At 41.4% G+C, this 24,300-nt stretch overlaps 2 protein-coding genes across 2 annotated transcripts; both read left to right on the forward strand.

Moving 5' to 3' along the window:
- Window positions 1-10: 10 nt before the first annotated feature.
- LOC131632036 (uncharacterized) lies at window positions 11-24,047 on the forward strand. Its single transcript, XM_058902804.1, has 3 exons — window positions 11-6,211; window positions 6,464-23,785; window positions 23,901-24,047. The coding sequence occupies exons 1-2, from the start codon at window positions 5,466-5,468 to the stop codon at window positions 9,930-9,932; spliced, it is 4,215 nt and encodes a 1,404-aa protein (XP_058758787.1). The 5' UTR covers window positions 11-5,465; the 3' UTR covers window positions 9,933-23,785; window positions 23,901-24,047.
- Window positions 22,337-23,782, forward strand: LOC131597578 (uncharacterized). The gene is made up of 3 exons (XM_058870290.1): window positions 22,337-22,826; window positions 22,938-23,093; window positions 23,202-23,782. Exons 1-3 carry the CDS (start codon window positions 22,337-22,339, stop codon window positions 23,780-23,782), a joined length of 1,227 nt encoding a protein of 408 aa, XP_058726273.1.
- Window positions 24,048-24,300: the final 253 nt, after the last annotated feature.

The raw sequence follows: 24,300 nt of genomic DNA on the forward strand, positions 1-24,300 counted from the left end.
TTATTTCGTCATTTCAAAATTGAAGAAAAATAATAAAAAGTTTTCATGGGTTTAAGAAGAAAAGCGTGAAAAATGGTTTAAACGGTGGAAATACGAGAAAAATTCGCAAGTCATATTTGGAAGGTGATATGAGCTTAGTTCCCGCGTTATCTTGACTGTTTCGACGATATCTACAACTTTCGCGTTCGGTTCGGAAGCTAATTCTTTGAGGAAGGTCGTCAAATTGGCAAATTACTTGAGATTTCGTAGTGAAAAATAGTGCTGAATGTAGGGTTTTGCGCCTCGGAAAATTCATATCTCCTAATCCGCTCGCCGGATTCGCTTGAAATTTTAACTGGAGCTCCGTGACATCAGTACCAAGATTTCATATGTTCAGTCCGAAGACCAACTATGCACCAAAAACTCCCAGCATTTTAATGATCGTCGCACGGTTTCGGTAAAAAAGTATGTTTTCGAGTGTGTCGCACCGAGTTTGAAAATTCATAACTTCTTCGATTTTTATCGTATGAAGCCCATTCCGGTGGCAATTTCTTGGAAATTTCGTTAGCTTCGATTCTTCGTCACACATGCCAGGTCGGATTCTGAGCCGAAGATGAGGTTTTATCGAGTTCTTTGAGCGGTACGCGCAAAATTCTGCACAGTCGCGTTTGTTTGGACCGACGTTTCTCGTCATTCAAACGCGCGTATTTTCTTCGTCGCTTATCCGTTTGAGGCGATTCTCGCGGCTATGATCTACGATTTTAGTCACCTTCGAGTGGACGTTGGTTTCGTTCCGAGATTCAGAGCCGAACCGAGTTTCCTTAAAAACGAGCCAAAACAAGACGAACCGAGGGCAATTTAGACATTTCGCGTTGACAATATATAAACATTTTGCTCTTCACAAATCAAAGGGGAACTCTCATAATTTCAACTCACCAATTTTCACAAACATATTCTCTCAATTCTCTCTCAATTCTCTTGAATCAAAACCACAAATTACATAAAACTTTCATCAATATTCATCAAAGTTCATCAAGATCAAGAACATGGATTGAAGAATCAAGATCGAAGTTCGGATTTCTCTTCTTCTCTCCTCATTGGATCTTGCGCGCGCCTCCCTCTCTCTCACACTCCGGATTTTGTTCGAGTTCGTCGCGTTCGTGTCGTGTTCGCGTTCATATCGTGTTCGTGTTCGTGCTTCGGTTGGATCTTCATTCGGTAAGCCTTGAACCATTGAATTAAGTGCTTAATTGTTGATTATATGTGAATTCAAATCTAGATCTACTCCTTGTTCTTGATTTATGGATGATTGATAATGATTGATCGGTGAATTTGCGTATTTTTGTCCGAATTGATCGTGTTCATGTAAATTGTGATTGGATTTGATGTTGATTGAATATGATTGATATCCGTTGATGATGAATTGTGTTGTTCGTGTTCGGATCCGTGATTTGTTGTTGACTTTGTGTGCATAATTGTTGTTGATAGTTTGTGTTGCTTGTGATGTACTCCACGTGTTTGTATAAATGCATGTGATGCAATGTTGCTTGATATTTGCTCTATTTGACGAGTCGCACTTAGCATAATTGTTAACACGTGGATTATTTGATGTGTGGATGCATGTAAATTGTGTTGTTGATGTTTGCTTGTGCTTAATTGGTACGTTTTGGATTGAGTGCGAATGGCTCCAAGGCCTTTAAAATGCTTAAAAATCTGTTTTTACACGCCAGGAACCGGGTTGTCCCAGGCGGGAACCGGTTCCCACTATATCCAAAAATGCTGTTTCTCTGGTTTTTAGTACCAGGAACCGGGTTGTCCCTAGGTGGGAACCGGTTCCTGGCTTGCTAATTTTTGTGTTCTCTGCCTTTTTGTATGGGGAACCGGGTTGTCCCTAGGGGGGAACCGGTTCCCAGCTTGCTTATTTTCTCATTCTCTGTGTTTTTGTACCAGGAACCGGGTTGTCCCTAGGTGGGAACCGGTTCCCAGTTTTCTGAAATGTTCATTCTCTGGTTTTTTGTATGGGGAACCGGGTTGTCCTATGCAGGAACCGGTTCCTGAGTGTTTTTTTTCATATTTCATTTTCTAACTTCAAACTTTCGTATCTTTTCACTCGTAACTCCGATTTGTGCGTTCTTTATATCGTTGGAAAGCTTGTGAAACGTGCTATCTCATGAAATGATTGATATTGATTGTTTGTCAAGTTCTCCATGTTTGTTTTTCCTTTTCATGTTGATCGTTTATCTTACATTTACATAATTTGTCCGTTTCTTTTCGCTTTATGCAATAACGCAATTCCGATTGCGATGTTTGTTATCTCTAACCTGTGTGCTAGTGTGCAAGGCATTTAGACGGTCGCCGATTGATACTCATTGCTTGAGTGTTCCGCTTCACTTGCGGAATACGATTCTATCTCATTTACTCGTGACGTGTTCTCATCCTGGAGACACGATCCCATATTACTTTATATCTGCTTGTTTGGTTTGCTTGTTCCTCTTGCAGGTGTATTGTGATTGTGCTCGACATACGAGTCGACATTTGTGCGCTTTATAAATAATCGGTGTGCTGAATCGGTGTGCTGACTATTTGCTTTTGCTTTGCTAGCTCGCTCGCGGGATCCTTAGTTTCTTCGCTTCGTTTCTCCTCATTTTACGGATCATCATCCGTTTGGTATTGATTCCGTTTCATTTTATTATTCCCGCACTTTATCGCTTTCTCGCATCATCCTTTAACATGAGAAGTAGGACTTAGACATGCATCTGGCCAAGTCCTCGAAAGAGGCTCTGTTTTTGTTGGTGTGTTTACATTTGTGCTTTGCGGCAGGGAGTCACGGTGTAATAAGACCTATATGGCACTCCGTTAAGTCCTCATGGAAGGCATGCGGTCAAGGGTCTGTAATCAACCCCCGCCTAGTTTCATCGAGTCCGTTCAGTAAGCGCACGCTACGCGTTGCCTGCTTCTGAACCAGCACAAGATCTTGTTATCGAGTATGTCAGGAAAAGGGTCCATGCAGCCGGACCCCCGCCTTTCTTATAGCTCGCGTCGCTCGACGTTGATGCTCGGTGTACGCACACACCGTTTTCCTTTACGATCCGTGACGGCTTGGTTGCCGAGAGGGGTCCGCCCTCTTGTCTATGGCCCGATCATTTTCACGAGGTCTAATGCTTGGTTGACTTGGGTTGAGCTGCTCCCCTTGGCTATGGCGGGACCGTTTTTCTACCATTCGGTCAGTACCGTTGGTTTTGTTTGCTTTACGAGTGGATGCTCGTTTGTGTGCTATTTGTTTGCTTTTGCCCTTTTCCTCGTAGGTTGATAGCTTAGCTTAGACTGATACCCTTTGTATGATAACATTAGGTAGCAAGCTTTCCCCCCTTAGCTTAAGTCTTCCTCATGCATTCTTTAAAACACAAACCACACTCTTTGATTTTCTTTTCTTAAGAGCTTGTTATTTCCGCTCCGTTCCCAGCATAAGTCTCCAAAGGTCGAGCAGCGGAGTGTGAATGTAACTTGTTCACTTAAAAAACACAAAACAAACAAAATTAGTTAGCCGAGCTACGGTAGCTCTGATTCTGCAAAACAGATACGTAGGCAGCGGGGTAGGGCCCGTGCGAGCATAATCCTTTCTTTTCCCTACATTCTGCATTCATTTTAGTCCAGATTAGCGTAGATTTGTTACACACCCATAGATTTAGACACAAGCGTGGATACCATCGAGTACGATGGGCGCGTGGGGTGCTAACACCTTCCCCTCGCGTAACCGACTCCCTTACCCTTTTTCTCTGGTCGTGAGACCGTTGTTTTGTTTTGTGGTTTGCTGGCATTCCCTTCCTTTTCAGGATAAATATGTTAGTGGCGACTCTGTTAATTTTCGCGGGGTAGCGACAACTGGCGACTCTGCTGGGGACGTCTTGACCTGTTGCTGGTCCGGACTCAGCGAGTCGATCCTAGCGCTTGTGTGTTTATCTTTGGGTGTTTTTACTGCTTTGCATATTTACCTGTTTGCATTGCATTCTATGTGCGCTTTTACTTTTCTGCATCATATTCTGGACTGTCTGGATTTCTATCTGTGGGTGGGTGTTTCAAGAGGTAAAAGGCCCAATACCCAGGCTATGAGTGATACCATAGGAACTAGGAATAGAGTGGCCGTGACGGACAGAAGGCGTATGCCTGATTGATCTGAGCACGTATCCACGGGCAGAGCTTGGTGGAATGAGGCAATATCGTATGATAGCGCCTACATTCGATCCTCTGTTGGCTTTTTTGACCTACCTTGGCCTAGATTTACCCGTGAGTGGGGCGGGAATCAATTATTGCTTAACAGGTACATTGATGGTGACTTTGGTTCTTGTTCGTGGGTTACCGCTGTTCTCGTTCGAGGGTTACTATGGTTCATGTTCGAGAGTTACTATGGTTGTTGTTCGAGTGGTAATCTATGTTCTATTCCAGTGTATTGGTGACTATATGTTCTGGTTCCGATGGTAACTTGTTCCGTTGGTGACTTGTGGTTTGTGTGGTGGTCCGAAACTATACCGAACCTTTGAACTTGTGCCGTGTGATTTCTCGGCATCATCAGATATGTCCAGTATTGTGGTTCCCACCACTTTGCATCATTGCATATTTACTTTCCAAAAAATGATGTACAAAAAAAATAACTAGCATACTAGCATGCATGTTCCTTCCATTTTCAAGGAATCATATCTTTAAGCCTCGTGTCAAGCTCTTTCATCTCTTGCTAAAAATCAAAACATGAGAATTCCTTGGAAATTGAATGAACATGGCATTGCATTCATATCATGCATCTCATACATTTAATGCATAACAGGTGTTTAGGATTGAGGATCTTTTATTCAAACTTGGTACTCTCACCAGACTCAGAGACTTGATTTGTTCTTGGTGTGTGTTCAAAGGTCAGTCATGAAACAACTTTGTGGGGTGATCAAGAAGAAAGCTTGGTTGGGGTTCTTTTCGAAGATAGGTCTTATTCTCATTTGCTTCCATGCTTGCTTTATTTGCAACTGGTTAAGCTCCGCACTGTATGGATGTCTACAGATTCTCTGTTTGATGACAATGACACTAGGTGTGAGTTCTATTCTGGGGCACCTGATAGTGCTGTGTCTTCCAAGGATGTGGAGGAATTATTGAGAATCATCAGGAAGTCTGATTACAAAGTTGTTGAGCAGTTGGGTCAGACCCAGTCAAAGATTTCCATCTTGCAACTGCTGATGTGTTCAGAAGGTCATAGAGATGCTCTCTTGTGAATTCTGAATGGTGCTTACGTCCCGCATGAAATATCTGTGAATCAGCTAGAGGCGGTAGCCAATAATATCTCCGCTGGGAACGGTTTGGGATTTACGGATTATGATCTTCCTCCAGAAGGGAGAAACCATAACAAGGCTTTGCATATTTCGATTGAGTGTAAGGGGACGACTTTGTCCCGTGTTTTGGTTGATACTGGGTCTTCTTTGAACGTGCTTCCCAAATCAGCTCTAATGAGAATTGACTATGCCGGTGTGGAGTTAAGGCCTAGTGAATTGGTAGTGCGCGCCTTTGATGGTTCAAGGAGGTCTGTGTTCGGAGAGGTAGATCTACCAATCCAGATTGGTACTCAGATCTTTACTACAACCTTTTATGTGATGGATATTCAACCTGCTTACTGTTGTCTGTTGGGACGACCGTGGATTCACAAGGCTGGTGCTGTGACATCCACTCTTCATCAGAAGTTGAAGTATCCGGTTGACGGTAAAGTGGTGACAGTTTGTGGTGAAGAGGATTACATCGTGAGTCACTTGTCTTCTTTCCGGTATGTGGAGATCGAAGGTGAAATACATGAGACGCCATTCCAAGCGTTTGAGGCTGTGAACGCTGTGAGAACTCCTCCTTATGAGATAACGAAGCCAGAAACGATTATGTCTTCTCTGAAAGACGCTCAGGTTGTTGTTGAGACTGGAAGAGTGGAAGGTTGGGGGCAAGTAATTGACGTGCGTCCCAAATTTGACAAGAATGGTCTCGGTTTCAATCCGGGGAAGCAGAATGCATCGCCCAAGCCTGATATCCTTAGCCCGATCAAGTTTGTGAGTGGGGGTGTCATTCGAGATGGCCAGGTTAATGCCATTGTCAATGGTGAAGAGGTGGATAGTGACTGTGATTTTGATAGCTGGATTCGTCCAAGTATTCCTGGGGAGATGCCTCGCAACTGGACAATTGAAGATGTCATTCAAGTTACACAAGCTCAGGAGTAAATTCCTTGTTTTTACTTTTCTTATCATGACATAATTCCTACGCTCTGCCCAAGGCGTAGTGAATCATTTGTAGGGCCATGCAGTTCGCATTTTCAAAGTTAATCATGAAATAAAAGGACGTTTTTGCATTCAAATGTTTTGCTCTTTGTCTTTCTTTTTAACTTTTTCCTTTAAATGGCAATGTTTTTGCACACACTTGCACATAGCTTAATAAAAATAAAACTAAAATAAAAACATCAATCATGCAGATGTTCCACTACCCCGGATTTCATTGGTAACAGTTCCGCTATTGCTTATTATGATTTTGACAATCCGATCTACCAAGCCGAGGAGGAAGCTTATGAAGATTGTGATCTTCCCGACGAGTTGGCAAGATTGTTGAAACAGGAAAAGAAAGCGATTCAGCCGCATCAAGAGGTAATCGAGATGGTAAATGTTGGTACTAAAGAGCAGGTCCGAGAAGTCAAGATAGGGGCTGCGCTTGAGAATAGTGTGAAGCAGAGGCTTATTGTTATGTTGAAAGAGTATGCGGACATCTTTGCTTGGTCCTATGAGGATATGCCTGGTCTCGATACAGATATTGTAGTACACCGCCTGCCTCTCAAGGAAGATAGTCCTCCTGTCAAACAGAAGCTTCGAAGGACTCGCCCAGACATGTCTGAGAAGATTAAGAAAGAGGTTGAGAAACAATTTGATGCTGGCTTTCTGCAAGTTGTGAATTACCCGTCATGGGTTGCGAATATTGTTCCTGTGCCTAAGAAGGACGGAAAGGTCAGGATGTGTGTGGACTACAGAGATCTTAATAGGGCGAGTCCAAAGGATGATTTTCCTCTTCCTCACATTGATGTGTTGGTGGATAATACTGCTCCTTTCAAAGTGTTTTCCTTCATGGATGGCTTCTCTGGTTACAATCAGATCAAGATGGCACCAGAAGACATGGAGAAAACAACGTTTATCACACCGTGGGGAACTTTCTGCTATCAAGTTATGCCTTTTGGGTTGAAAAACGCAGGGGCAACGTATCAACGTGCCATGGTGACTCTTTTTCATGACATGATTCACAAAGAGATTGAAGTGTATGTTGACGACATGATTGCAAAGTCTCACACTGAAGAAGAGCACTTGGTTCACTTGCAGAAATTGTTTGAAAGGCTTCGGGAATTCAGACTGAGGTTGAATCCGAACAAATGCACTTTCGGAGTGCGATCCGGAAAGTTGTTGGGCTTTGTTGTTAGTGGAAAAGGTATTGAGGTCGGTCCTGCGAAAATAAAAGCTATACAAGAGATGCCTGAGCCGAGAACAGAAAAAGAGGTTCGTGGTTTCTTAGGGAGATTGAACTACATTGCTAGATTCATCTCTCATCTTACGGCCACTTGTGAACCAATATTCAAATTACTAAGAAAAGATCAGACGGCCAGGTGGAATAATGATTGTCAAAAAGCATTCGAAAAAGTGAAAAAGTATTTGCAGGAACCTCCGATACTAATGCCTCCAGTTCCAGGAAGGCCTTTGATTATGTACCTCACAGTTCTTGAAAATTCAATGGGATGTGTGCTGGGTCAACATGACGAGTCTGGCCGAAAAGAGCATGCAATATACTACCTTAGCAAAAAGTTTACCGACTGTGAATCCCGATACTCACTGCTCGAGAAAACTTGCCGTGCTTTGGTGTGGGCTGCTCGCCGGCTGAGGCAGTATATGTTGGTTCACACCACCTTACTGATTTCCAAGATGGATCCTATTAAGTATGTCTTTGAGAAGCCCGCTCTTTCCGGAAGAGTAGCCAGGTGGCAAATGATTTTGACTGAATATGATATCCAGTATACTACCCAGAAAGCTTTCAAAGGTAGTGTGTTGGCGGATTATCTTGCGCATCAGCCGGTCGAAGATTATGAACCGATGAAGTTTGAATTCCCCGATGAGGATGTGTTGTACATCAGAGATTGTAACATTCCCGGACCAGAGGAAGGACCCGAACCAGGATCGCGATGGACGCTCGTGTTCGATGGTGCCTCTAATGCACTCGGGAATGGTGTTGGAGCTGTAATTACTTCTCCATCAGGTTTTCATATTCCATTTACAGCCAGAATCTGTTTTGATTGCACTAATAACATGGCTGAATATGAAGCCTGCATTTATGGTATCGAAGCTGCAATTGATTTGCGAATCAAGTACTTGAAAGTTTATGGGGATTCCAATCTTGTCATTAGCCAGATCAATGGAGATTGGGAAACTCGCCATCAGAATCTGATTCCGTACAGGGAGCATGTGATGAGAATCATTCCGTATTTTGATGAGATCACATTCGAGCATATTTCTAGAGAAGAGAACAATCTTGCTGATGCTCTCGCTACCTTGGCTTCCATGTTCAAAGTGAAATGGGCCAATGAAGCGCCTAACATCACCATCAACAGATTGGACGAACCGGCATTCTGCTTTGAGGCTGATGTTGAACTGGATGGAAATCCCTGGTATCATGATATAAAAAAGTTCCTCGAAACTCAAGAGTATCCTCCCGAAGCGTCGGTGACTGATAAGAAGTTTCTGAGAAGGTTTGCAGCTAAGTTCTACCTCAACGGTGGTGTATTGTACAAGAGGCATCATGACGGTGTGTTGCTCCGATGTGTTGTTAAGGAAGAAGCTTCGAAAATCATAGAGGAAATGCACGAAGGTGAGTTTGGTACCCATTCAAGTGGGCATACAATGGCTAAGAAGATCTTGAGGGCTGGTTATTATTGGTCCACTATGGAAACTGATTGTCATAACCATGTCAGAATTTGTCACAAGTGCCAGATCTATGCTGATAAAGTGCACGTGCCGCCTGTGCCTTTGAATGTCTTGACTTCTCCGTGGCCTTTCGCAATGTGGGGCATTGATATGATTGGAGAAATTAAGCCTACTGCTTCCAATGGACATCGCTTCATTTTGGTTGCCATCGATTACTTCACCAAGTGGGTTGAAGCCGCATCTTATGCGAATGTTACCAAGCAAGTGATTACTCGCTTTATCAAGCACAACATTATCTGTCGTTATGGGATTCCTGAGAAAATCATTACTGATAATGGATCAAATCTCAATAACAAGATGATGAAGGAGCTTTGTGAGTCCTTCAAGATCAAGCATCACAATTCTTCTCCGTACCGTCCAAAGATGAATGGCGCTGTTGAAGCGGCCAACAAGAACATTAAGAAGATTGTGCAGAAGATGGTAGTGACCTACCGAGATTGGCACGAGATGCTCCCTTTTGCTTTGCATGGTTATCGCACCTCTGTGCGTACATCGACTGGGGCAACTCCTTTCTCACTTGTTTATGGCATGGAAGCGGTATTGCCTGTTGAAGTTGAGATTCCTTCCTTGAGGATTATGAAAGACGTCGAGCTTGACGAGTCAGAATGGGTACAAAATCGGATGGATCAGTTGAACCTCATTGATGAAAAACGCTTAGCGGCCATCGGACATGGTCAGGTGTACCAAAAGAAGATGAGGAAAGCTTTTGACAAGCGGGTGCGACCCCAAAGCTACAAGCCAGGTGATCTGGTACTCAAAAGAATCATTCTCCCTCAAGGCGATCCTCGAGGCAAGTGGACTCCGACGTATGAAGGCCCCTTTGTTGTGCAGAAAGTATTCTCTGGCGGCGCCATGATGCTTGCAACAATGGATGGCGAGAACTTTCCGCACCCTGTGAACGCAGATGTAGTCAAAAAATACTTCGCATAGACCTGATAAAAAAAAAAGAAGAGAAGAAAAAAAAAAGAAAAAAAAGAAGAAAAGAAAAGAAAAAGAGAAAAGAAAATGAATCAGGCAAAAGAATGAAAAAGAAACAAATATACCCGCTAAGTTGAAAACCCGAAAGGGCGGCTTAGGCAAAAAAGGGACAAAAGCGAACGACTACATCTCGCATGCCACCATGGCAATCACTCTTCATACGTGCTTAGGGCTCCCGACCGAGGGATAAGCAAGACTCCGTGTTCTTGAGTTTGCACCTGGCAACTCAAATCCCTAAAGCATTCTCCAATTCCAATCGTCGTGTTTAGGGCTCCCGACCGAGGGATAAGCAAGACTCCGTGTTCTTGAGTTTGCACCTGGCAACTCAAATCCCTAAAGCATCCACCAAACCCCGTCGGGTCCACAAGTTCGGTGACATTATCAGATCGGGCAGTGATCAATCCTAATGAGTACGGTCTTCCAAAGCAAGGAGATGAGAATGTCGAGATTATAAAAGTGATAGCGGGATCGAAACTAATGGATATCCGTTTCACATTGCCATTTCTCTTGTATTCAAAAATTGTGTGGTTACCTCTTACTAGGAACTACTTCTGAAAATTGTATGCCTTTCTTACGAGCGCTTTCGTTCTCAATTAATAAAGATCTTTCTATCTTAAACAGTTGTTTTCTTTTACTGTTTTGTTTGCATAAAACGTCCTGAGTTTGTGTTAAACTTTGCATATGAAAGCTGCATTGCTTTTACAATACATGATTAGAAATGATAAAAAAACCTCGAATTTGCTTCGAAGTCTTGTGTAACCAAGATGCCATGCTATATCTTGGGGCGTCTTCATGTGTTTACCTCGCAGGTACCATCCTTTCAAGTATGATATGTCTGCGCGTTGGTGGATCTATCCAAACAGGAGGTTCTCACTCCCCAGCTAAGCACATCTTAATGAAATTTCCTCATTCTCTCCAGCTGAATGCGCACGAAGGAGATTTCTTCATTTCATATCCTCAGCAAAGCACATCTCAATGCAAACTCCGTGTTTCAAAAGCCTTATTCCCCGGTGGAATATCTTCTCCCCAAGTTGAATCATGATTGAATGGTATCTGATTCCCTAGTAAGCTCTTAATGAGGTTCCTTGCCCGAGTTCCTCATTCTCCCCAGTAGAGCGTTTCTCTCCCCAACAGATTAACCTGTTTTCCCCAGGAGAGTCATCTTATTCCCCAGCGGACTGCTTCTCTCCCTAACAGGGTGACCTATTTTCCCCACAAGAGTCATCTTATGCCCCAGTGGAGTTGTCTTAACAAAAGGTTCTTATGCTAAGTTCCTTATCCCCAGCGGATTTCTCGTATCCCTAGCGGATCGATATGCGGAAGTATTCGTCTTCCCCACTGAGTTCTCTCCTCAGCAGAGGTTCGCATGCATCCTCAGCAGAATCTGCGTCCTTTAAGGATTTCCCCAGCGGAATACTTTATCCCCTAGCAAGTCTGTCACTCCTCACCAGAGTTATCTTCATGATTTGCTCTTATCTCCACATCCCCAGTGTGTCGAAGATTGGCTTCCCCAGCAAGGTTCGCCAGGATATTCCCCGAGTTCAGTGGGATGCTCTTATCCTCAAGCAGGATTCATTCCCCAAGCAGAGCTCGCATCCAGATTTGATCGTCTCTAGCAGATTTCTGATCCATCTTTGCCAGCTCGCAGTTTGTGACTTCTGGTCACTCATCTTGTCCTCCCCGCAGAGTTCCATGCTCTCTCCAGGACTTCTTCAGCAAATCAGTGCTCCTCCGCTGTTTCCCCAAGCAGCGTCTGAATCATGCATCATTTGCATAGCATTCTCAAAAGCGTGTAGCGTCTTCCTTCTCGGGAACGTTATTCCATACACATTCATACATGCATCATGCATAAATCATATCATGTCTGTCTCTTTCTGCAGGAAAGTTACCCAGATTCAAATGCCTCCTAGAGAGCAATATTCGCCTAGTCATTACAGGCGCTTATCCTGATGTTTTGAATCAGAAGAGGATTGTTCTACTTATTTTCTGGCACAGCTCAGATCAGTTCAAAGACATTCCTATTCCCGATGTCCCCAGATCGGTGGAAGATATTTGTTCCTATCCTGATATTCAGATTAGTTGAAGGAACCGCCTCCGGATCTCTATAGATCTTCCGAAGGAGCAAGCCCTCTGATACATCAGATCAGTTGGAAATATCTACTCCCTGACGATTTAGTTCGTTCAGAAGAAGAAACTCGTTTGCCCAGTCCTGATGCTTAACCATCAGTTGAAGACGTTTTCTTTACCCGGCGTACACAGTTCGGAAGAAACATCCGTTCCTATCCTAATATCCAGTTTCAGATTAGTTGAAGGAACCGCCTCCGGATCCCCAAGATCTTACTAAGGAGCAAGCCACTGATATCATCAGATCAGATGGAGATGTTTGCCTGATCGACTTTGTCTTTCAGATGAAGATTGTCCTACTTATTTTCTAGCATCATGTCTAGATCAGTTTAAAGGCATTCTTTCCCCGGCGTACACAGTTCGGAAGAGATATTGTTCTTATCCTGATTACCAGTTCAGTTGAAAGAACCGCCTCCGGATCCCCGTGGTCTTACGAAGGAGCTAGCCGCTAATTCCCAGATTAGTTGGAATATCTACCTGATGATTTAATTGCATCAGAAGAGATGTCTGCCCAGATTCCCAGATCTTGATTCCCAGATCAGAGATACCTATTACCTGTTGATATCCAGATCAACCGGTGTATCTCCTTCGATTCCCAGATCGACTTAAGACATCTATCCCGATGCAAGTTCGGAGACATCTGCTACGTTTGATACTCAGATCATTCGAGATGTTCCTTCTCTTGATAACCAGATCATTTGAAGTGTTGTCCCCTTCCTGTGGGTGCCCGTTCCTCCTTTTTCACAAGGTGGAGCATATTTATTATCCAGATCAATTGAAGTTTTTTCTCCTCGCTTGCGGGGTGGTACATTCCTTCTCATTGCAAGTTGGAATCTTCTATTGATCAAGAGCGCAAATTTTCGAGTTCATTCCGGTATTCAATCTCCTTCCACCTCAACGGTTCGAAACTTTCGTTTCTCACTCGTCAGGTTCAAGAAGTTTGAATAGGGGCAGCTGTTGCACCCCAAAATTTGCCCTCTTTATTTGAGCTATAAGTTAATAATGACGTTTATTTCGTCATTTCAAAATTGAAGAAAAATAATAAAGAGTTTTCATGGGTTTAAGAAGAAAAGCGTGAAAAATGGTTTAAACGGTGGAAATACGAGAAAAATTCGCAAGTCATATTTGGAAGGTGATATGAGCTTAGTTCCCACGTTATCTTGACTGTTTCGACGATATCTACAACTTTCGCGTTCGGTTCGGAAGCTAATTCTTTGAGGAAGGTCGTCAAATTGGCAAATTACTTGAGATTTCGTAGTGAAAAATAGTGCTGAATGTAGGGTTTTGCGCCTCGGAAAATTCATATCTCCTAATCCGCTCGCCGGATTCGCTTGAAAATTTAACTGGAGCTCCGTGACATCATTACCAAGATTTCATATGTTCAGTCCGAAGGCCAACTATGCACCAAAAACTCCCAGCATTTTAATGATCGTCGCACGGTTTCGGTAAAAAAGTATGTTTTCGAGTGTGTCGCACCGAGTTTGAAAATTCATAACTTCTTCGATTTTTATCGTATGAAGCCCATTCCGGTGGCATTTTCTTGGAAATTTCGTTAGCTTCGATTCTTCGTCACACATGCCAGGTCGGATTCTGAGCCGAAGATGAGGTTTTATCGAGTTCTTTGAGCGGTACGCGCAAAATTCTGCACAGTCGCGTTTGTTTGGACCGACGTTTCTCGTCATTCAAACGCGCGTATTTTCTTCGTCGCTTATCCGTTTGAGGCGATTCTCACGGCTATGATCTACGATTTTAGTCACCTTCGAGTGGACGTTGGTTTCGTTCTGAGATTCAGAGCCGAACCGAGTTTCCTTAAAAACGAGCCAAAACAAGACGAACCGAGGGCAATTTAGACATTTCGCGTTGACAATATATAAACATTTTGCTCTTCACAAATCAAAGGGGAACTCTCATAATTTCAACTCACCAATTTTCACAAACATATTCTCTCAATTCTCTCTCAATTCTCTTGAATCAAAACCACAAATTACATAAAACTTTCATCAATATTCATCAAAGTTCATCAAGATCAAGAACATGGATTGAAGAATCAAGATCGAAGTTCGGATTTCTCTTCTTCTCTCCTCATTGGATCTTGCGCGCGCCTCCCTCTCTCTCACACTCCGGATTTTGTTCGAGTTCGTCGCGTTCGTGTCGTGTTCGCGTTCATATCGTGTTCGTGTTCGTGCTTCGGTTGGATCTTCATTCGGTAAGCCTTGAACCATTGAATTAAGTGCTTAATTGTTGATTATATGTGAATTCAAATCTAGATCTACTCCTTGTTCTTGATTTATGGATGATTGATAATGATTGATCGGTGAATTTGCGTATTTTTGTCCGAATTGATCGTGTTCATGTAAATTGTGATTGGATTTGATGTTGATTGAATATGATTGATATCCGTTGATGATGAATTGTGTTGTTCGTGTTCGGATCCGTGATTTGTTGTTGACTTTGTGTGCATAATTGTTGTTGATAGTTTGTGTTGCTTGTGATGTACTCCACGTGTTTGTATAAATGCATGTGATGCAATGTTGCTTGATATTTGCTCTATTTGACGAGTCGCACTTAGAATAATTGTTAACACGTGGATTATTTGATGTGTGGATGCATGTAAATTGTGTTGTTGATGTTTGCTTGTGCTTAATTGGTACGTTTTGGATTGAGTGCGAATGGCTCCAAGGCCTTTAAAATGCTTAAAAATCTGTTTTTACACACCAGGAACCGGGTTGTCCCAGGCGGGAACCGGTTCCCACTATATCCAAAAATGCTGTTTCTCTGGTTTTTAGTACCAGGAACCGGGTTGTCCCTAGGTGGGAACCGGTTCCTGGCTTGCTAATTTTTGTGTTCTCTGGCTTTTTGTATGGGGAACCGGGTTGTCCCTAGGGGGGAACCGGTTCCCAGCTTGCTTATTTTCTCATTCTCTGTGTTTTTGTACCAGGAACCGGGTTGTCCCTAGGTGGGAACCGGTTCCCAGTTTTCTGAAATGTTCATTCTCTGGTTTTTTGTATGGGGAACCGGGTTGTCCTATGCAGGAACCGGTTCCTGAGTGTTTTTTTTCATATTTCATTTTCTAACTTCAAACTTTCGTATCTTTTCACTCGTAACTCCGATTTGTGCGTTCTTTATATCGTTGGAAAGCTTGTGAAACGTGCTATCTCATGAGATGATTGATATTGATTGTTTGTCAAGTTCTCCATGTTTGTTTTTCCTTTTCATGTTGATCGTTTATCTTACATTTACATAATTTGTCCGTTTCTTTTCGCTTTATGCAATAACGCAATTCCGATTGCGATGTTTGTTATCTCTAACCTGTGTGCTAGTGTGCAAGGCATTTAGACGGTCGCCGATTGATACTCATTGCTTGAGTGTTCCGCTTCACTTGCGGAATACGATTCTATCTCATTTACTCGTGACGTGTTCTCATCCTGGAGACACGATCCCATATTACTTTATATCTGCTTGTTTGGTTTGCTTGTTCCTCTTGCAGGTGTATTGTGATTGTGCTCGACATACGAGTCGACATTTGTGCGCTTTATAAATAATCGGTGTGCTGAATCGGTGTGCTGACTATTTGCTTTTGCTTTGCTAGCTCGCTCGCGGGATCCTTAGTTTCTTCGCTTCGTTTCTCCTCATTTTACGGATCATCATCCGTTTGGTATTGATTCCGTTTCATTTTATTATTCCCGCACTTTATCGCTTTCTCGCATCATCCTTTAACATGAGAAGTAGGACTTAGACATGCATCTGGCCAAGTCCTCGAAAGAGGCTCTGTTTTTGTTGGTGTGTTTACATTTGTGCTTTGCGGCAGGGAGTCACGGTGTAATAAGACCTATATGGCACTCCGTTAAGTCCTCATGGAAGGCATGCGGTCAAGGGTCTGTAATCAACCCCCGCCTAGTTTCATCGAGTCCGTTCAGTAAGCGCATGCTACGCGTTGCCTGCTTCTGAACCAGCACAAGATCTTGTTATCGAGTATGTCAGGAAAAGGGTCCATGCAGCCGGACCCCCGCCTTTCTTATAGCTCGCGTCGCTCGACGTTGATGCTCGGTGTACGCACGCACCGTTTTCCTTTACGATCCGTGACGGCTTGGTTGCCGAGAGGGGTCCGCCCTCTTGTCTATGGCCCGATCATTTTCACGAGGTCTAATGCATGGTTGACTTGGGTTGAGCTGCTCCCCTTGGCTATGGCGGGACCGTTTTTCTACCATTCGGTCAGTACCGTTGGTTTTGTTTGCTTTACGAGTGGATGCTCGTTTGTGTGCTATTTGTTTGCTTTTGCCCTTTTCCTCGTAGGTTGATAGCTTAGCTTAGACTGATACCCTTTGTATGATAACATTAGGTAGCAAGCTTTCACCCCTTAGCTTAAGTCTTCCTCATGCATTCTTTAAAACACAAACCACACTCTTTGATTTTCTTTTCTTAAGAGCTTGTTATTTCCGCTCCGTTCCCAGCATAAGTCTCCAAAGGTCGAGCAGCGGAGTGTGAATGTAACTTGTTCACTTAAAAAACACAAAACAAACAAAATTAGTTAGCCGAGCTACGGTAGCTCTGATTCTGCAAAACAGATACGTAGGCAGCGGGGTAGGGCCCGTGCGAGCATAATCCTTTCTTTTCCCTACATTCTGCATTCATTTTAGTCCAGATTAGCGTAGATTTGTTACACACCCATAGATTTAGACACAAGCGTGGATACCATCGAGTACGATGGGCGCGTGGGGTGCTAACACCTTCCCCTCGCGTAACCGACTCCCTTACCCTTTTTCTCTGGTCGTGAGACCGTTGTTTTGTTTTGTGGTTTGCTGGCATTCCCTTCCTTTTCAGGATAAATATGTTAGTGGCGACTCTGTTAATTTTCGCGGTAGCGACAATGGTACCTGGACTCTGGATGCTCACGACACATGACAGGAAGAAGGTCTATGTTCCAAGACCTGGTGCTTAAGTCTGGAGGAGAAGTCAAGTTTGGAGGAGATCAGAAGGGCAAGATAATTGGCTCTGGAACTATAAAGTCTGTTTGATAATTTTGCAGATTGTGATATTGATATATCAGAAGCTGCTGAGCCAAGAAGCAACGCATCAGAAGCAGAGCTTCTCAGAAGCAAAGAATCTGAAGATCAAGTATCAGCTTCTCTGGAGGATCTAAGCATTTCTGAAGAACCATCTGTCAGAAGATCATCCAGACTCATCTCTGGTCATTCAGAAGATGTCATTCTTGGAAAGAAGGATGATCCAATCAGAACAAGAGCATTCCTTAAGAACAATGCAGATTGTCAATTAGGTCTTGTATCTTTGATCGAGCCAACTTCTGTTGATCATGCTCTAGAAGATCCAGACTGGATAATTGCTATGCAAGAAGAATTGAATCAGTTTACAAGGAATGATGTTTGGGATCTTGTTCCTAGACCAGATGGATTCAATATAATTGGTACAAAGTGGGTCTTCAGAAACAAGCTCAGTGAGAAAGGTGAAGTGGTAAGGAACAAAGCCAGACTGGTGGCTCAGGGTTATAGTCAGCAAGAAGGGATTGACTATACAGAAACCTTTGCACCAGTGGCCAGGTTAGAATCTATTCGTCTATTAATTTCATTTGCCACTCAACATAACATCACTCTCTATCAGATGGATGTTAAGAGTGCCTTTTTAAATGGTTATATAGATGAAGAAGTTTATGTCCATCAACCTCCTGGTTTTGAAGACTCTATGTCTCCTAATCATGTTTTTTAAACTTAAGAAATCATTGTATGGATTGAAACAGGCTCCCAGAGCTTGTATGAACGTTTAAGTTCTTTCCTTCTGGATAATGGTTTCACTAGAGGAAAAGTGGACACTACTCTCTTTTGTAAAACCTTTAAAAGGGATATTTTAATTTGTCAAATATATGTAGATGATATTATTTTTGGAACATCTAATGCTACACTTGGAAAGGAGTTTGCTGAGTCTATGCAGGCTGAGTTTGAAATGAGCATGATGGGAGAACTCAAGTATTTCCTTGGAATACAAATAAATCAAACATCAGAAGGAACGTATGTTCACCAAACCAAGTATGTGAAGGAACTTCTGAAGAAGTTTAATCTTCTAGACTGCAAAGAAGCCAAAACTCCTATGCATCCAACATGCATCCTAGGTAAGGATGAGGTAAGTAAGAAGGTAGATCAGAAGTTATACAGAGGTATGATTGGATCTCTTCTATATCTGACTGCTTCTAGACCTGACATTCTGTTCAGTGTTTGTTTGTGTGCTAGATTCCAATCAGATCCTAGAGAATCTCATTTAACTGCTGTTAAGAGAATTCTAAGGTATCTGAAAGGTACTACTAATGTTGGCTTAGTTTACAGAAAATCTAAAGAATACAACTTAGTAGGATTCTGCGATGCTGACTATGCTGGAGACAGAATTGAAAGAAAAAGTACTTCAGGAAGTTGCCAATTTCTTGGAAGTCATTTGATCTCTTGGTATAGCAAGAAGCAAGCAACTATTGCTCTATCAACGACAAAAGCAGAATATGTCGCTGCTGCTGGTTGCAGTACACAGATGCTCTGGATGAAGAGTCAGCTGGAAGATTATCAGATATTTGAGAGTAACATTCCTATATTCTGTGATAATACTTCTGCCATATGTTTATCTAAGAATCCTATTCTTCATTCAAAAGCTAAACATATTGAGATTAAACATCATTTCATAAGGGACTATGTTCAGAAGGGTGTTATTTCTTTAAACTTTGTTGATACAGACCATCAATGGGCTGATATTTTTACAAAACCCCTGGCTGAAGATAGGTTTAAGTTCATTCTGAAGAACATCAGTATGGATTTATGCCCAGAATGAGAAGATGAGAAGTTCTTACGTATGAGTATCTTCTGAAATGAATGTGAATTTTTTTAAAAATCAGAAGTTCTGATTGAAATCTTTTAGAAGTTATGATTCGGTTATTACTAACGTTTCATTGTCTAAGTTGATTCAGAACCTTTTTTAAAGCAAAACAGCTGTAACGTTTTATCTCGGGATGGTAAACCTGTCTTTACTGTTCATGGATAAGCGCGCGTGCAGTTGAAGGGACGCCGCCCATAGGTAACTGTGCTAGTCACCTCATTTGTCTTTATTATCTCTCCTCATGTCACGTAACATTAAATGCTATTCATCATTTGTTTCATTTTAAATACTCTTCAAACGTTTCTCCTTTCCTCTTACAGTTTCTCTATTGTACTTTTTCATTTTTTTTGTCTATTTAAATCCTCCGTTCTTTTGCATTCCTCATCAAGTTTTCTTCTCTCTCTCTTCTATTTCCTTTCTTGCTCAAACAAAGTCTTTTATTTTTCGCTTTAAAAAATTCCTAGCTCAAACCTAGCGTTCATCATGAATTCTCTCAACTCAATGAGAACGGATGGAAGGGTTACTCAGTTACCGGATGTGAAGCATATCTTGGAATGGCTCTCCAAGTCTCTTTCAAGACAGATCTCTTCTTCAATGCTGTTATCAACATTTATCCAAAGGAAGAAGACCTTCTTGAGTCACTGGAGCCCGTTTGCAACATTAGCTCCCTGTCTGTGAACTGTCCCTCACTTCCTCCCTGGTCTCTTGAATCTCTTCTACAGTGGAGATTCTAGTCTGAAAAGACAAGAAGACCCCAGGGATTCTTGATGGGTTGACACAGATTGTGTCTTGCTAGGGTGTTGTTTTTAATTTTTGTAGTCATTTCCTCTTGGGGTGACTTTTTATGTATTTGCTAGGAATGTTTCTCATCTTGTTAAACATAAGAACCTTTGTAAAATCTGTTGATTATCAATGAAAAGTTTCTTTGTTTTTTACATTCCAGTGATTTCATTTGTCGTTTTATACATCTGAATCTTTTGAATATTCTTTTTGATGTTATGACAAAAAGGGGGGGAAGATAAATGATAAATGATTTGATTAATCTATCAGTTGCTGGGTAAAACTCCCACACATTTACTAACAAGAACTGCAAGTTCTATATGGTTTAAGTGTTTTGCAGGTATAAAGAAGTGAAGAGAATCTTCAAAGCAAACACAAGAAGCAAAACCATGGAAACTGAAGCAAGCTGAGTGCTATCAAGCTTCAGAAATCAGAAGCACTGAGAATAGAATTTGATCCAAACTTTGTCTATTTGCTTTGACAAAATTCTATTTGCTCTGATACATTTTATGTTCTGACTCGTTCATGCTGACTTTTGTCGTTTAGTTTTTGTTCTGTAACATTTCAGGATGTAGAGATGCTCTGATGATGCTCTGGTACATTCAACAATGTTCTGATACAAATCTAGCATGAAGTGATGTTGGAAGAAATTCAAAGCTCTGAAGCTATCCGAGGGAAGCAGAAATCAGAAGCTGTGAATGTTCTAAAGATCCAGAAAACTCAAGTTCTGAAGCTGTCCTAGATGGAAGCAGAAATCAGAAGCTGTGAATGTTCTGAAGATCAAAGAAATTCAAGTTCTGAAGCTGTCCTAGATGGAAGCAGGAATCAGAAGCTGGGAATGTTCTGAAGATCAAAGAAATTCAAGTTCTGAAGCTGTCCTGAATGGAAGCAGGAATCAGAAGCTGTGAGTGTTCTAGGGATCTAAAGAAATTCAAGTTCTGAAGCTGTCCAATGGAAGCAGAAGTCAGAAGCTATGAATTCTCTGAAGACAGAAGCTTATGTGATCGTCTCTACCGAAATAATCAGGGAAGTCTTTTATTAAAGTTCTTCGAGTATTTATTTCAGGGGGAGATTATTTATCTCAGGGGGAGATTGTTAATCTCAGGGGGAGACATATTCACATGCTTATGCTATAGCTGTGTAATTTGTCTTTTGCCGTCTGTTCTTTCTGATCGCAAATTCATATCATTTATATATGTTTTTGTCATCATCAAAAGGGGGAGATTGTTAGAACAAGATTTGTTCTGATCAATTATCTTAGTTTTGATGATAACAATAATATGAATTTTGCTTAAGATAATATGGTACTCTAATCCAATGCAATTTCCTTTTCAGGAAATATATATAGAGTATGCATAAATCAGCGCTCAGAAGCTTTGTCTCAAATGGTTCAGCATGCAACATCAGAACATGGTCTGGCAAGACATCAGAAGATGGTCGAAGCAGAATCAGAACATGGGTCTATGGAAGCATCAGAAGAACAAGAGATCAGAAGCACTGAAGTTCTGATGGTATCACGCTCAGAAGCACTTCAAGGTCAGAAGATCAGAAGATGCTATGCACCAAGCTGTTTGACTCTGATGATAATCAAACGTTGTATTCACAAACATCAGATCAGAAGAAAGTACAAGTGGCAGGCTACGCTGACTGACAAAAGGAACGTTAGAAGCTATTAAAGGCAACGTCAGTAGACACAGCGTGAACAAGGCTCGAGGTAGTTGACAAAAGCGTATAACATTAAATGCGATGCTGTACGGAACACGCAAAGCATTAAATGCACTCAACGGTCATCTTCTCAAACGCCTATATATATGAAGTTCTGATGAGAAGCAAGGTTAACGATTCTGCACCAAAAACAACTCATATCAACTTGCTGAAACTCTGTTCAAATCAAAACTCAGAATCTTCATCTTCATCAAAGCTCACTACATTGCTGTTGTAATATCTTAGTGAGATTAAGCTTAAACTTTAAGAGAAATATCACTGTTGTGATTATAGCTTTTTAGAAGCATTGTAAAACTCTTAGAAAGATTACATTAAGTTGTAAGGAACTAGAGTGATCAAGTGTTGATCAGGATACTCTAGGAAGTCTTAGCTTGTGTCTAAGCAGTTGTAATTAGAGTGATCACGTGGTGGTCAGGATACTCTAAGAAAGTCTTAGCTTGTGTCTAAGCAGTTGTTCCTGGAGTGATCAGGTTGTGATCAGGATACTCTAGAAGACTTAGTTGCGGACTAAGTGGAAAACCATTGTAATCCGTGCGATTAGTGGATTAAATCCTCAGTTGAGGTAAATCATCTCTGCGGGGGTGGACTGGAGTAGTTTAGTTAACAACGAACCAGGATAAAAATAACTGTGCAATTTATTTTTATCTGTCAAGTTTTTAAAACTACACTTATTCAAACCCCCCTTTCTAAGTGTTTTTCTATCCTTCAATTACGCTGGACATAATTCCGTAAAAATTCTAAGCAAACACATCATGTGCAGGTGAGCAACGTGGTATTTTTGAAACCATCATGCAAGCCGTCGAGAAACAAAGAGGGGGGTGTTTTTTTTGCATGGTTATGGAGGTACCAGCAAGACTTTCATGTGGAGAACACTGTCAAGTGCACTCCGTTCCGAAAGAAAAATATGTATTACTGTTGCTTCAAGTGGCATAGCTTCATTATTATTACCAGGTGGAAGAACTGCCCATTCAAAGTTCAAAATTCCAGTTCCGACTCTTGACAACTCTACGTGCAATATTGACAAGAATACCGAGCATGCACAGTTACTTCAAGCAACTGATGTGATCATATGGGATGAAGCACCCATGGCACATAAAAATTGCTTTGAGGCATTAGACAAAACACTTAAAGACCTCATGAATCAGAATGGTCGGTCGGGAAGAATATTTGGAGGCAAAGTTGTTGTATTCGGCCGAGATTTCCGGCATATTCTTCTTGTTGTTCCAAGAGCTTCCCGTTCAGATATTGTGCATGCATCAATATTCTCATCTTATGTGTGGGATCACTGCAAGGTCCTGACTCTAACCAGAAATATGAGGCTTAGGAATGATAAAGGCAATAAGAACAGCCGTGATATTGCATAATTCTCGAAATGGATACTGGATGTCGGCGATGGTAGGCTATCTGAACCAAACGATGGATTGGCCGATATAGATATCCCTCAGGAGTTACTAATTACAGATTTTGAAGATCCCATACAAGCCATCATTGAAAGCACGTACCCGAATTTGTTGCAAAATCATACCCGTCCTGATTATTTGCAAGGCAAAGCAATTCTTGCATCAACAATTGAAGTTGTTGACAAAATCAACCATTATATTTTGAACCTAATTCCAGGTACATATCATTAACATATCGCATTAATGTTCAGATTGGTCAAATATTTTTATGTATAAGATGTTTTTCATTATCCGACGTTATAATGATATTTTTCTCTATCTTTAGGGGAAGAAAAGGAATATTTGAGTTTTGACGAGATAGACAAGACCGATGCGACATACACTGAAGCTTATGAAGTTCTAACACCAAAATTTTTGAGTAATCTAAGAACATTCGGTCTACCGAATCACATTCTCAAATTGAAGGTTGGTACACCAATTATGTTGATGAGAAATTTAGACCAATCTCAAGGATTGTGCAATGGCACAAGACTTATTGTTACAAGGTTGGCCAATCATGTCATTGAAGCAAGAATTATTTCTGGCAAAAATATAGGTAACCTCTTTTACATTCCTCGAATGTCTATGTCGCCTTCAGAGTCTCCTTGGCCATTTAAGTTAATTAGACGACAATTTCCAATAATTGTCTCTTATGCTATGACAATTAATAAATCACAAGGTCAATCTCTTGATACCGTCGGACTATATTTGCCTACTCCGGTCTTTAGTCATGGTCAATTATATGTTGCCATATCTAGAGTTACCAACAAAAACGGTTTAAAGATATTGATTCATGACAACGACAATGTTCCGCTGTCGACGACTACAAACGTCGTGTACAAGGAAGTTTTTCAATCACTTTGTTAACTGGTAATCCACATTTCCACAACCCATTATATCTCTATGTTTTAATATATATTGGTAGTTATAAATATACTTAGTATCTCATGCCGTTTATATACTGACGTACATTAAATTGATTCAGGTTGAAGGCGAAGTCAACAAAACATGTCACCAGCCACCGCCCACCCTGATTAAAAGCACATGAATTTTTATTTTATTTATTGAATGGTAGAGAAAATTGTGTTAATTTCATTGTTGTGTTTGTTTGTATTTTATGTACAGTGTGAAATGTTTACCCAATTATGAGATTGCTTTACTATATCTTTTAAACTAATTATCAATTGCACTTGCACTTATCTGGATATTGCTCTAATATGAACTGCATCATTTAGGTTTAGGTTATGTTGAAGAAAATGCAAACTCTAATATACAACATTGGTTTGAATAACCTATACTTTATTACAGTACACATCCCAAACAGATGGTTGATATCCATTGAAGATAAATAGATGTTTAATATTAAACACATATATTAAACAGAA

The sequence above is a fragment of the Vicia villosa genome, linkage group LG1 (assembly GCF_029867415.1).
Source record: "Vicia villosa cultivar HV-30 ecotype Madison, WI linkage group LG1, Vvil1.0, whole genome shotgun sequence".
In the NCBI taxonomy this organism is placed as follows: domain Eukaryota; kingdom Viridiplantae; phylum Streptophyta; class Magnoliopsida; order Fabales; family Fabaceae; genus Vicia; species Vicia villosa.

Coding starts and splice junctions, on each gene's coding strand:
- LOC131632036 (XM_058902804.1), top strand. CDS start 5,466: ATGAGAATTGACTATGCCGGTGTGGAGTTAAGGCCTAGTGAATTGGTA. Junction 6,212..6,463: donor CAAGTTACACAAGCTCAGGA/GTAAATTCCTTG, acceptor TCAATCATGCAG/ATGTTCCACTACCCCGGATT.
- LOC131597578 (XM_058870290.1), top strand. CDS start 22,337: ATGTGGAGAACACTGTCAAGTGCACTCCGTTCCGAAAGAAAAATATGT. Junction 22,827..22,937: donor TAAAGGCAATAAGAACAGCC/GTGATATTGCAT, acceptor TACTAATTACAG/ATTTTGAAGATCCCATACAA. Junction 23,094..23,201: donor TATTTTGAACCTAATTCCAG/GTACATATCATT, acceptor CTCTATCTTTAG/GGGAAGAAAAGGAATATTTG.